Source organism: Pelophylax lessonae, assembly GCF_965119305.1.
Source record: "Pelophylax lessonae genome assembly, chromosome: 9".
In the NCBI taxonomy this organism is placed as follows: Eukaryota; Metazoa; Chordata; class Amphibia; order Anura; family Ranidae; genus Pelophylax; species Pelophylax lessonae.
Genome location: NC_138776.1, coordinates 165,281,345 through 165,293,910, shown reverse-complemented (window position 1 = coordinate 165,293,910; position 12,566 = coordinate 165,281,345). Strand labels below are relative to the sequence as shown.

The 12,566-nt window shown below is 40.3% G+C and overlaps 1 protein-coding gene across 1 annotated transcript in view; it reads left to right on the top strand.

The window, feature by feature from the left end:
• LOC309563700 (protein NDNF-like) overlaps positions 1-11,439 on the top strand; it is a 44,102-nt gene extending 32,663 nt beyond the window's left edge. Inside the window, exons 3-4 of the mRNA XM_082268295.1 lie at positions 5,040-5,164; positions 9,675-11,439. Of these exons, the coding sequence (XP_082124421.1) occupies positions 5,040-5,164; positions 9,675-11,029 (1,480 nt within the window). The 3' untranslated portion in view covers positions 11,030-11,439. The remainder of the gene's footprint in view (positions 1-5,039; positions 5,165-9,674) is intronic.
• Positions 11,440-12,566: the final 1,127 nt, after the last annotated feature.

Here is a 12,566-nt window from a genome sequence, read left to right as displayed (position 1 = left end):
GTGGAAAGGGCATATCTCTATATAAGGACCGCTGACATGTTTCGGGAGACACGCTCCCCTGTCTCCAGAAACGGTAATTATAAAGGGATATGCCCTTTGCACATCGAGGTGGACTTATTCTATGCAATTTTTGCTCTTAATGTTTGTATGTTTTTGGCATTCTAATTAAAATTTTAAAGGTGTCCAGGGGTAATGCACTAGGTGATAGTGCCTCCTTTCTTTTATATTTTTAGTCTTTGGAGTTTCCCCATCTGAGGAGAGCAGCACGCCTAAAATTCCCATTGGAGTGAGAGCTTGGGTTATTCAGTTGTTTGAAGAACTTTGGTCCAAGGCTTGTTTTTAAAGCCCAACTCTAGCCAAACTTTTTTTTTTTTTTTGTTTTTTACAGAGCAAGAATGGTTAGAAACTGTTTCACAAATGTATTACTGTCTGTATCCTTGTTGGGAAGATTTACCAATACCATCACTTACTGTCCTGGTGGTGGGGTGTCCCAACAACAGGAAAAATAGGACGTCTTCCTAATTCAGGCAGAGACAGCAACAAAAGCAAGTTAATGTGCTGTGTTGGGTTTTCATTGCTCTATGTATCTTATAGTTCCAGTGACACGCACCCTTTCATTTCTTGTGGGGGAAATCTCCGAAAGAGGACACAGATAATGAAATGTTGAAAAAGATTGCAATGATAATGAAAACCAACAAAAAAAAAAATTTGGCTGGAGTTCAGTATGTTTTGAGTTCAACCACAGCTCGCTGTTGACAATTGCTGGTCTATGGTCACCTGGCTGAGAAAAAAATTCTAAAATTCTTTCTCAAGTGTGACTTTTGTAAAAAATACTTTTTTTTTCCATTCTAAAATGTATTTACTACTACATATCTTACATAAAGTTGAGCCTGCATTTTGTTTGGCACAAAGGGCAGCATACAGTACAGCTGATAATTAAAGTAGTCCAGTTTACTTCCAACAAGATAGTTGCCAAGCTTTTTATGATCTATTTTTCAGGAACAAAAAATCCTTGTCAATACCTAGGGTAGCAGTAACTAAAGTATACATTGATGCTTTTTTTTTTCCTTTATATTTTCCTTTTTGTTTCTGGGTCTCTTGGTATTTCAGTTTAAATTCTACAAACTAAGTGCAGAGCAATGAGATGGAACAGGTTGTTTAGAGGAGCTTGATGTTTATTTGTAGCTAAGAGACTGTGAAACTAGGTAGAAATTACAGCAAACAAGCCTTTCTGGGGGCAGTGTTGGTCTTAGAGCCAAGAAGGAGTTATTTGCCTGTACCACATGTGATTCTTAAAGAGGTTGTAAACTCTCTTAGATACATTTTCCCCATTTAAATCAGTAAAACACACTGTACAAATTGCTGTGTATAAATCAACTCTAACCTGCTCAGTTCAGCTGTAATCTGCACTTTTCATTTTCATGACGTCACCGACGCATGCGCACATTTCGCTCGATTCACGGCACGCTCATTCCATTCATCTAAATGCATCTCCTCTCTGCGGCACTGCTCTGAGATCCTGCGAGATCCCAGTGCTGTTCACAAGTTCCTAAAACACCCAATGTGACTTGCAACGTCACAGGGGGTGTAAACATCAGCACATTGCATGGAACACAGGAGCAGCTGCATCATGTAGATTGTGTCAAAAACACATTAAACAATCAATAAATATGATTTGAAATGCTTGCTTACCTCTCTATGCTTAAATATGTGGGACATGATTGCTGTAGTAATCGGGAATGAAAACGAGGCTTGGCTACTACATTACTGAGCATGTGCGGGGTTACAGCAGGGACACACAGAAAAACAGAAAGGGCAGAAGTAAACTGCTCTTCAGACTCAGAAGACAGCAGCTAAGATGGCGCTGGCTGCTGCCAGGAAGCAGGAATTTCAAATAAACTGGGAAAAAGGTAAGAAAAATCCTTAGGGGGGGAAAGAATATTGCAGAATGTTATGGAGAGCTTTATCAGACTGGATTTTGTAAGAAGGAGCATTTGAGGGGGAGAGTTTACTTCCTCTTTAATGAAGAACAGATCAACATTTTGGATTTGTGTTGGAAAAGATTATACAAATCTTCTGTTTTAGGAAGACATTCGTAAGGTTCTGCAACTAGTTGATGAATTTATTGCAGCACTCCTTGTCTTTAGCAGCTACCTTTTGAGGTGTCTTTATTTGCTTGCACCATACTCTGATTCCTCCTGGCACCTTTGCACTGGCTAACATTGGCCATTTAGCCGACTAGGGCTAGAAAGGGAAATTCAAATGAGCCAGGATCAATACCTGCGAGTCAACATGTCATATAATGAATGGTTAAGGTAAAGCCAATGGTCAAGCAAGCAGGTTAGGTTAGTCTAGCCCATCCTTTTTAAACCAGGGTGCCTTAAGGTTTCTTCAGGGGTGCCTTGGCAAAATGCCTAAAAACTGATCAAAAATGGTATACAAGCCAGCAGGTGTATCAAACCTGCCTTTTAGTTACACAAAGCCATGGGTTTTCATTATGCACCATTATGACTTTGTAGACACTGGCATCCTAACAATGAATGAATTCAGTTAAAAAGGAGGATGTCTGTTGCCTCCACAGCATCCTTGCTTGAACCTCCTGTGCCCCTCTCCCTTAACACTGGGGTGCCATTAGCTGACTGATGGAAAGAAATTGAGGGAGACTAGAAACATTGGAATACTAGTCACTACCAGCAAAAGTGTATTTTGGTTTGGAAGCAGATGTTGCTGCATTGTGTAAGTAAAGCTTTTAGAAAGGTTTTTTTTACATTTTAGAATGGGGTGCCTCGAGACTGTCCATAATTTTAAAGGGTGCCTTGTTATTGTCTATAATTTTAAAGGGTGCAGAGACTGAAAAAAGGTTGAGAAACACTGGTCTAGCCAAAGGTCAGTACCATGAGGTCAACTAGCCAAATATCTGCAAGGAAGCAGCCCTCGCCACTTTGCTGAATTAGTTCAAGGATCAACACCACAACATCTGGTAAAGAATAAAATAACACAAAACTGAAAACACTGATTATTAAACATTTCTATAGACCTTTCATTACATATACTGTATATACATAAAAGAAGGGAGCCCCTTAACCCAGTAGTACACTGATTAGGTATCTGATGGTGCAAATAGCACATGTGCATTGGGGTACATGGGAAGTAGCAGGCCACTGCTGTGGGAAAGAGTAAGAGAGAGCAGAAGGCTCAAGAATAAAAGCAGCAGGACTACAGATGCTGAAGCAGAATGGGAGAGAGCAGCCAGTGTCTGCGCAACAGATGCTTGACCCACAGCTGACTGCCTGATGGAATACTGTTTCACAGATATTTCTATTAGCCTATCAGTTACTGAGAGATAATTGGTCATATGAGCAGCTTATTTACAGAAATGCTGAATATAACTTAATAAAAGCGAAACTGCCTCTTAGTGGTGCCCAAAGGTGTCTGTGCTTTTGGCCCATTATTTTGGCCATTTCAAAGTGCTTTCCGTGAATATATTGCACATATTTTCTTTTCTAATTGGTCTGAGTACTATGAAATACATGAAAAAAGGAAAAGAACAACAATAAACAGTCATAACAACTGGAACCTACTGTAAAACCCTGCTGGTGACCCACTGTAGAGCAGCTGCACATGAACCCTACAAATGGCAGCCAGTCAGGTACAAGAAACTAGTTTACCATCCAGCTGTGCACGGGTTCAATTAAAATGACAGCAATTGAAAACATATGTTTGTTGGAGATAAAAGGGTCAGAACAAAGTCAATGTTCATAAAATTTTGGTTGTTGAAAGTGTTACAGAGTCTGTCAGTTGCAACTGTGGGGCAAAAGATTTTACAGCCCTATTGCGTAGCAATTCTCAATATTTGAGCAGACCCACTTCAATACTCTGACTACAAGAGTTAGTATTTAGCCAAGCTATTCAATGTTAAGAGATGTTAGGTGTTTGTTCCACTTTAGGAATGTTTGGTATAATGCACACTGTAGTGAGGCTTCATCCTACTCTCGGACTCTACTCATGAGCTCATAGAGGAATAGTAGCTACTTCAGTTCACCTGGTTCCCTAACCCTGGCTCCCTCTCCTGTGCACAGCTCAAAACTGCCTCTTCTGCTCTCTGAAGGACTATAAATTATGCATCCCTGCTGCTTTTTTCTCTGCACCATCATTTTGTCCACCCCCCCCATAGGATGGAGTACTGCAGCTCCCTGGTCAGAAGCTACTTACAGTTCAGAATTCTGCTAATAACTCCATGCAGCTAACACCACCAATGTGCTTTTCAAATTTCTTTACTTTTCTCCTAGTGGGGGCCAATTGGACCCTGAGATGGAATTCTACTCATAGGAATAGGGAGTCCTTCCCAGGAGCGGGGTCTCTGGGTACTGTAAAAGGGACCCGAATATCCCATTACCCAACCAATGCTAGCCGTTTCCCAATTCATCATTTGTAAACAGAAATTTGGAAGAACAGGACATAAAACATTTACATTTGAGTTTTTCAAAAAAGTGTAGGTAGTTAACTAATACCACTGTAAATGTATTATTGAAAACTTTATAATATTAATGTGACTAAACAGCAACCATAAATCATAATTGTAAATGTCTTTTGTTGATCAGAAGAAACACGTAAAAAAAATTCACAGTGCTAATGTATATATTTTTATAGATACTACATTTTTGTGAACCCAGCAATGTATGGGGGTAAAATTATACATATGACAGGCACAATCTGGGAGTAATGGAAAGTTTTACATTATATTCCAAAATTAGTGCAGCTGACAAATTGTTTATATCTACTGAGTCAGCAGATAAGTGCTGAGGGTCTTTGTTGTTCCCAGCACTTACTCACTAAATTTCTTATATGGCCACCTTATTCTCCTGCCCTCTCTGCTGCTGTTATGGCACCGCAAGTGTGACATGTGTTTCTTGCGTGTTCCGGAAAGATGTTAATGGGGTCTTGCACAGTCAAAAACATGTTATTAAATACAATTCACAGATGCATGTTTTTTTTGCACGTTACAATAATTATCATTTTATATTTTCATATTTTTTCAGGTACTATTTTTCATTGCAAGAAAACAGTTCTCACTTCTCAATCACTGTGACTCCTTGTGATGTACCTATTGAATGGAGTATTCTACAGTACAGAGCATCACATGCATTCCATGGAAAGGCAGCAGGTATGAATACACATAGTCGTGGTCTCTGGTGGTTATGCTTATATGGCAGATGCGTTTTCCAATATGTTATGCCAGTCCAAGCTGCACTTTAGGGCATGGCAGCCCACTCCAGCATCGTGCTGTCACCACTGAGAGGGCTTCCATCAGGGGTCAAGTCCTGAAGAAAAAAGTGTGGGAACTCACCCAAGATCCCCCTCCCCACCTCAAAAATAAAAAAGTGTGTGTGTGTGTGTGTATATTTACCTTTTGAGGAGCGAGGGCCACTTTAGCAACTTGGTAACCGGTCACGGGCCATAATGAGCAAAGCAGGGAGAGGCCAGGTCTGTGTCCACTCTGCATATGCAGAACAGACATGGACACAGCCCGCTCTACTCTATGGGCCCCCTGATCTGATCTGCTCAGACACAAGAGGACGGATCCCCTTCTGTTTTGTTAAGTGAATAGAATTGGAGATAGGCAGGTGTAAACGGACACAAGTGCGTTTACATCTGCCCCTCTATAGAGGTGAATGGAGGATCTGATTGGGTCCACATGAAAAACACATGGGCGGACCTGATCTGACCAATTGTGTGAAAGGGGCCTAAGGCTGCTTTCACATGGATGCACTGCAGTTTACCTGCACCTCAACTGACCTCAATCTTCACTTCTTCTTCAGGATTCCTGCAGATATCGCTGGCTGCTGCAGCCCCCCAGGCAGGTATGGCTGGTGGCTGTTGCTGGCTGTCCTCAAGGGCTGGTACTGCTGGTGGGTACTTCTGGCTAGTAGTGCTGGTGGGTACTGCTGGCTGGTACTGCTGGTGGGTACTGCTGGCTTGTACTGCTGGTGTGTACTGCTGGTGGATACTGCTGGTGGGTACTGCTGGCTGGTACTACTGGTGGGTACTGCTGGCTGGTACTGCTGGCGGCTACTGCTCGTGGATACTGCTGGTGGGTTCAGGTTAACAGAATCCAGAGAAAGCCAAAAACACAGCTTTCTCTGCTCAGAAACGATAGTCTGGAACTTCTCATTTAGTTTTAATGCAAATCCTGTATCATTTTCTCCTACATATCCACAGTGGCAGGGCCTCAGACTGTCACAAGATATAGAAGGTCATGGAAGGTCCACAAGAAATGCAGATCCCACACTCGGAAAAACCAGTTTTCATACTCTGTACACTGTATACAGTGCGTGTGAGGACTTTCACATCTTCTCTAGCACGTGCCATATTCCGGGTGAAAGTTTAATAAGAGCCTTGTCTTGCTGTATAGTTTTCAGTTCAGAAATGTAATGTTGGATGGTGAACCAATTTCTAAAAGTCAAACTGACCTGCCTCCCTGCTGGCCTTTATGAGTGAGAAGTGAGAGTAAGAGTGAGTAGGACATGCTGCAGTAGTGAACACTAAACTTCAAAGACTGATGAGATGCAACCACTGCCCAGTCGAGAATGTTCAGACCCACTTCTTCGACAAAAGTTGACTGGGAGTGGTGACAGGGGTTTTGCAGGAATCTTTAGAAATGTAGTCACTTATCAAACACCATGCCATATACTTCCATACTAAACAGATAAATGTAAAGTAGACGTGAATCCTAAATAGATACTGTAACAGTTACTTTGCTAAATCACTGTGTATAAAATGTTTTCTGCAATAAATTTTTGAGCCCCAAAAGCTGAGAAAGTGGTGTCAGCAGAGGTGCCCAAATGTAAAAGAAAAGCTTATAAGTGGATTCATAAATTTGACATTTATTGCCCTAAGAATATTATAAAAACATTGTTAAAGCATTTCATGGCACTACACTGGCCACTTCCTCAGGATGGTGCATAAAACACTTAAACAGCTGTGATCTGTCTCTCCTGCCACCTGTTATTGTCTGTAAGAGCACACTACCAGAGAGAAGGGGAGACAGATCACAGCTGCTAAAAGTGTTTTTATGCACCATCCCGAGGAAGTGGCCAATATAGTGCTGCGAAACGCGTTGCCTGTGTTCTTATAATAATTTTTTGGCAATAAATATCACATTTATGAAAAATCCACTTCTCTGCTTCTTTACATTTGGGCACCTCTGCTGACACCACTATCTCAGACATTTCTTGCTAGGAACACACTAAAATCCAGAGACCACAGTGTCTAGAATCATCCAGATCACCCCACCTAGCATTGAGTGTGACTGCTTTCTGCACAGGGACAGCTAAATTTCCTGCAGACTTTTACCCCAGGCTATGTAATACTTAATAAGGGAGCTCCACAACCTCACAGATGAGTGAGTACAACAACATCATTGTGTTTTACACTCTACAGTGTATTGAACTATCTGTAAACTACTACGCTATAGACAGAGAATTGTATTTTCACAGGCTGAATACCAATGGATTTACCCTCTTTGCTGCAAGGAGATTGAGGTGTGCACATCACTGCTTCTGTATGCACCCCAGTCTGCTTTAACCCTGCAACCATGTGCTGAGGCCTGGAATTGTTCTGGCAGATCCATAAGTGAGCTGACATCTGGACAGCAGGACCCCTTTTGCTGTATCTCTGGGAATGGTAAAAAGACACAGCTGAGATTACCCTGTTGCTACAAAAAGAAACTGAGCACATAAGGAACAAACATGTAACTAGCAGAATTGTTTTCCGCATGCAGACTTTACTGGGACTGTACTCATGTGCACCACCTTAAAGAATGGGCCCACAACTCTGGCCAGCTAAAGAACTAGGGGTAAAGACTTCGCACTTAGCTGCTTCACAAGAGGTTTGCCTATTGTCCATGATAAAGGGTACCTCTTTAGGTACAGTACATTTTTGATGCTTCCATTCTTATAGAGTAGACTCTAAAGTGGATATAGCCTACTGTTCACAGAGGAGCTATCACAGTTTTGATTATCACTGCTGTTACTGTTGTCTTATGCCATTACTTATTGCTGATTTTGTAGATTACCAGGTTTACTCTAATTTAGCTGCAAAGAACTCGATTCCAAGCCTCTATAGTCTAGTGACCTAATCCTTTACTTAATCATTTATGTGCATACTGCTAATAACTGCAACCCATGACAATATATAGGGTTCATTTACCACTTACCAGTCTGATGTTTGCTTTTTGATACTGAACTTTAGTTGTGTGTAGGGTATCTATATTTGTGCTCCCTGTAGCAGTACAGTATCTATTTGCTTAACCTAGTGTGTTAATGGGGCTGAGGGTGTTCTCAGAGTCGAGGCAGAACAGAGAACCCAATATACCAAGTAGCTCCCTCGTTGTTTTCACAATAAAATAACAATAATGTTATACTTGCCTGCTCTGTGCAGTGGTTTTACACAGAGCAGCCCGGTTCCTCCTCCTCTTGGGTCACTCCCTCCTGCTGGGTGCCTCCACAGCAAGAAGCTTTCTCTGGGGGCACCCAAGCACGCATGCCCCCGAGGCTTGGTCCCGCCCCCTCCGCCTCCTGATTGGCTCACTGGCTGTAATTGACAGCAGCGGGAGCCAAAGGCCAAAAAGGAGTGCGAGTCCCCAAAGAGCCAAGGTTCTCATGGACATCGCTGGATCACGATGGGGCTCAGATAAGTATTGGCGGTGGGGGAATGCTGCACACAGAAGGTTTTTTTTAACTTCATGCATAGAATGTATGAAGGTAAAAAATCTTGTGTCTATACAACCCCTTTAAGCTCAGTTTGATTTTCAGTGAAAAAAGCCTAAACTCAAACTGTTAGGCAACGGCATTTTTTCCAAAAATGTTTCTCCACTGACCACAGGATGGGCAACTCATTACTGATCTGCAATAACTATTTTAGTTATTTGCTGATTAAATCCATGTACGTTATTGGCTGAGTATAATTCATTACTGAAACTGCATACTTTACATTTGTCAATAATTAAAGAGATTGCTAAAGTTGAGTTTCTAAACTTGATTGACATTCATGCTGGGTTTATGAACTGACAAACTCAGCAGGTTTACGTGCTTTGGATTCTAAATGAAGAACATTCGGCTGTATGTGGGGAAGCTGATTTTTATAAACGCATGAATTTTATGTTTTTGATGTGTGTTTAAACATTTGATTTTTATAAACACACATTAATCTTCGGTATCTAGCTGGTTTCACATTGTTTAGTAATATTAGCAGCAGAAGGCATAGTTACAGTAGTTTCAATCTATGGCATCTTTTTCTTATATATTCATTACATTTTCTACATTTGAGACAAGATAATATTTTTTGTGTATTTTTTTATGTTTGTTATGTGATCATTTTTACTTCTACCTGGCCAATTTATTTTGAACAATATAAAAATGCGTATTTTTTAGAAGATCAGAAAAGATACATTTATTTATTGTTATGTTTCTTTTTAGCGAGACATGTTTTTTTTTTTTTTTATTGTTCTTAGCGTTTTTTCCAAATTATCTATTCATATAAAGTAGCGTTTTTCATGTATTTTTTTATTTGGTATATGGTTTGGCCATTTTTTTTTCTTTCTATTGGCTATTGAATATTGTAGGAATATCATGGATTGCGGCACATTTTGAATCCATATTGTGTTTTTTTTCCAGAAAAATACAGATCATTTGATGACCTAAAAGCTCGATCTTACTACAAGACCGTATCCGTGTTCTTCCATTATAAAGGAAACTCAGTCGAAAACTATGTTGGTACATCTTCACATTCTTCAATTTTTGTCCTCGAATTTCTCTCAACAGAGAGAGACACTCACATCTCAGTGTATCTCACAACTGACTTAGCACATGGTAACCTATTTCCCGAGCTTCCAGGAGATCCTCGGATTGACGTCAGTTCAGTCAACCACAATTCTGTTTCACTTGTCTGGAAACCAAGTCCATCTGCCACAAAGCAGAAGGAGAATGTTCAATACTGCATTCTTGTCAACGAAAAGCATAATTACAAAAGTCTGTGTGCTGCCGACACTGCAATTCGATCTGCAACAAGAAAATGGCCAAAGTTACCAAGTTATCCTATTTCACAATATCTTGATGACCATCATCGGGTTATGCTCCTTTCAAAAAGTGATATTAGTGTTATTCACAGATCCAACAATATCGATGTAAGGCAAATGTGTATTGGAAACAAAAACACATACACCGTTTCCAATTTGAGCTCTAACACTCAGTATTATTTTGATGTTTTTGTTGTCAATCTTCTAACAAATGCCAGTGCTGCCTACACAGGAACCTTTGCAAAAACCTGGATGGAGCCAAAGCCTAAGGTTATGCCTCTAAAAGATGGTAAAATAGTCCAAATCAAGTTTGATGGTAAAAACCAAAAAGTTTACAGCTTTCAGTATCAGGCAATAAATAAAAAGGTCCAATTCACATTGCAGCCATGCAGGGGCCAAATACGAGCTCAGATTTTAAGAAATGGTAAGTTGCTGGTATCAGAAACCATTCAAAATTTAAGACATATAACATTTAAAGGAAAAATAATGGATAAATACTTGGCTGTTTTCAAATCATCAGATGTAATACCAAATTCCTCTGCCATGATTCAGGCATCATCCCATATCCACAAGACATTATTCCCATTTTTTCCAGCAAGTTTGAAGATTAAATCCTTCAACAAACTAAGAACCTGTGACTCAATCACCATTGCTTGGCTTGGTACACAAGAAAGAAACATGTATTGTGTCTACAAAAAGAAGATTCAAGAAGAAGAAATTCTGAGAGAAACTTTGAATGTTGACCAATGCTTAGGACCTGAATCCCGGCCAAGATCTGAAAAAGTTCTCTGCAAGTACTTCCATGATATCAATGTCCAGAAAGCAGTGACTACAGAAACTATTGGTGGTCTAGAGAAAGGCACACCGTATCTATTTGATGTGTATCTTGTTGGATCCTCTGGAATACTGGTTAGATATCAGAGTAAAGTAGTTAAGACTAGAAAAACTTGTTAAACACAGATTTTTTTTTAACTTACTGACTTCATAAAAAAGAAAAACTGAATAGAAAAGAAACTTGCAAAATGTGAGGTTTGTTTTTACTTTTCTATAGAAACACACCGAGGTTTGCTACAATTTACAGTATAGAGTTGTTGGGTATTTACTGATAACTTTTGTATTTGATCTTTGTCTCTAGTAAAATTTTGTACTCTGCTTAACATATTACTTAATATATTGTGTCTGTTTAAATGGAAACCAAGGTTATTCATGCATACAGACTAGTACAAACTGAAAGATTTACAAATCAGATATTTGGTAATTTTTCATTAAACTTGTTTGAGCTCTAGGAGGAACAGATATGCATTCCGGCAGAGCTGTATGTTTTTCTATCACATGGCTTTCTTTTATATGGCTGTCCACATACACTTGGAAACCATGTATTTTAATAATAAAGGCATGTTTCAATGTTAACTGCATGACTTTAACGGACAATTGCGCGGTCGTGCGACGCTGTACCTAAACAAATTTGACGTCCTTTTTTCCCACAAACAGAGCTTTCTTTTGGTGGTATTTTATCACCTGTGCGATTTTTGATCATGCGCTATAAACAAAAAAAGAGCGTCAATTTTGCAAAAATAACAATATTTTTCACATTTTTTTATATGAAATTCCCCCCCCAAAAAATGTAAAAATCAAAATTTTTTAACATTTTAGGCCAATTTGCTTTATGCTACATATTTTTGGTAAAAAAAATCGCAAAAAGCGTATTTTGATTGGTTTGCGCCAAAGTTATTGCGTTTACTAAGGGAAAGATTTTTGTCATTTTTGTTGTTTTTTTTTTAAACGTGTAATGGTGGCGATCTGCAATTTTTTTTGTGGGACTGCGACATTGCGGCGGACAGATCGGACCCTTGACTGACATTTTTGACACTTTTGGGGTTACCAGTGACATTACTACAGTAATCAGTGCTATACATATGCACTGTTACTGTAAAATGACACTGGTAGTGAAGGGGTTAACTTTATTTGAGAGGGAGGGGTGGTGTGTGTCCCTAGGGGCGTGATTCTTACTGTGATTGGCTGTGGCTTGAAGTGTAGGAACAGTGATCAACGGTCCTACATAGTAGAACCGTATGATCACTGTTCTTACACAGGGGAGAATGACAGGCGGCTTGTTTACATCAGTCGCCTGCCTTTCTCCCGCTGTCATGGATGATCGCGAGTGCCCGGCGGACATCGGGTCTGCCGGGCACACGCGCGGGGGGGTCCGTGACCAAGCGGGAGTGCGCCTCCGGCGGCGCGCGCTCGCTTCCCAGAGCCTCACAGGCTAGTGACGTACCCATACGTCACTTTGCCTGTGAGGGGCTGACCGCCGCAGTATATGTACTTGCGGCGGTTGGCAAGTGGTTAAAGTATAGTTCTAGTGCTAAAAAGTCTTCCCTGGGCTGTCCTCCTCATTCAAATGCAATCTCAAAAAGTAAAGGTTTACTTTGTTATAGGGAACATCTAGAATTGATATTGGTGCTACTGTCTGTGTTTGGGGCTGCATGGA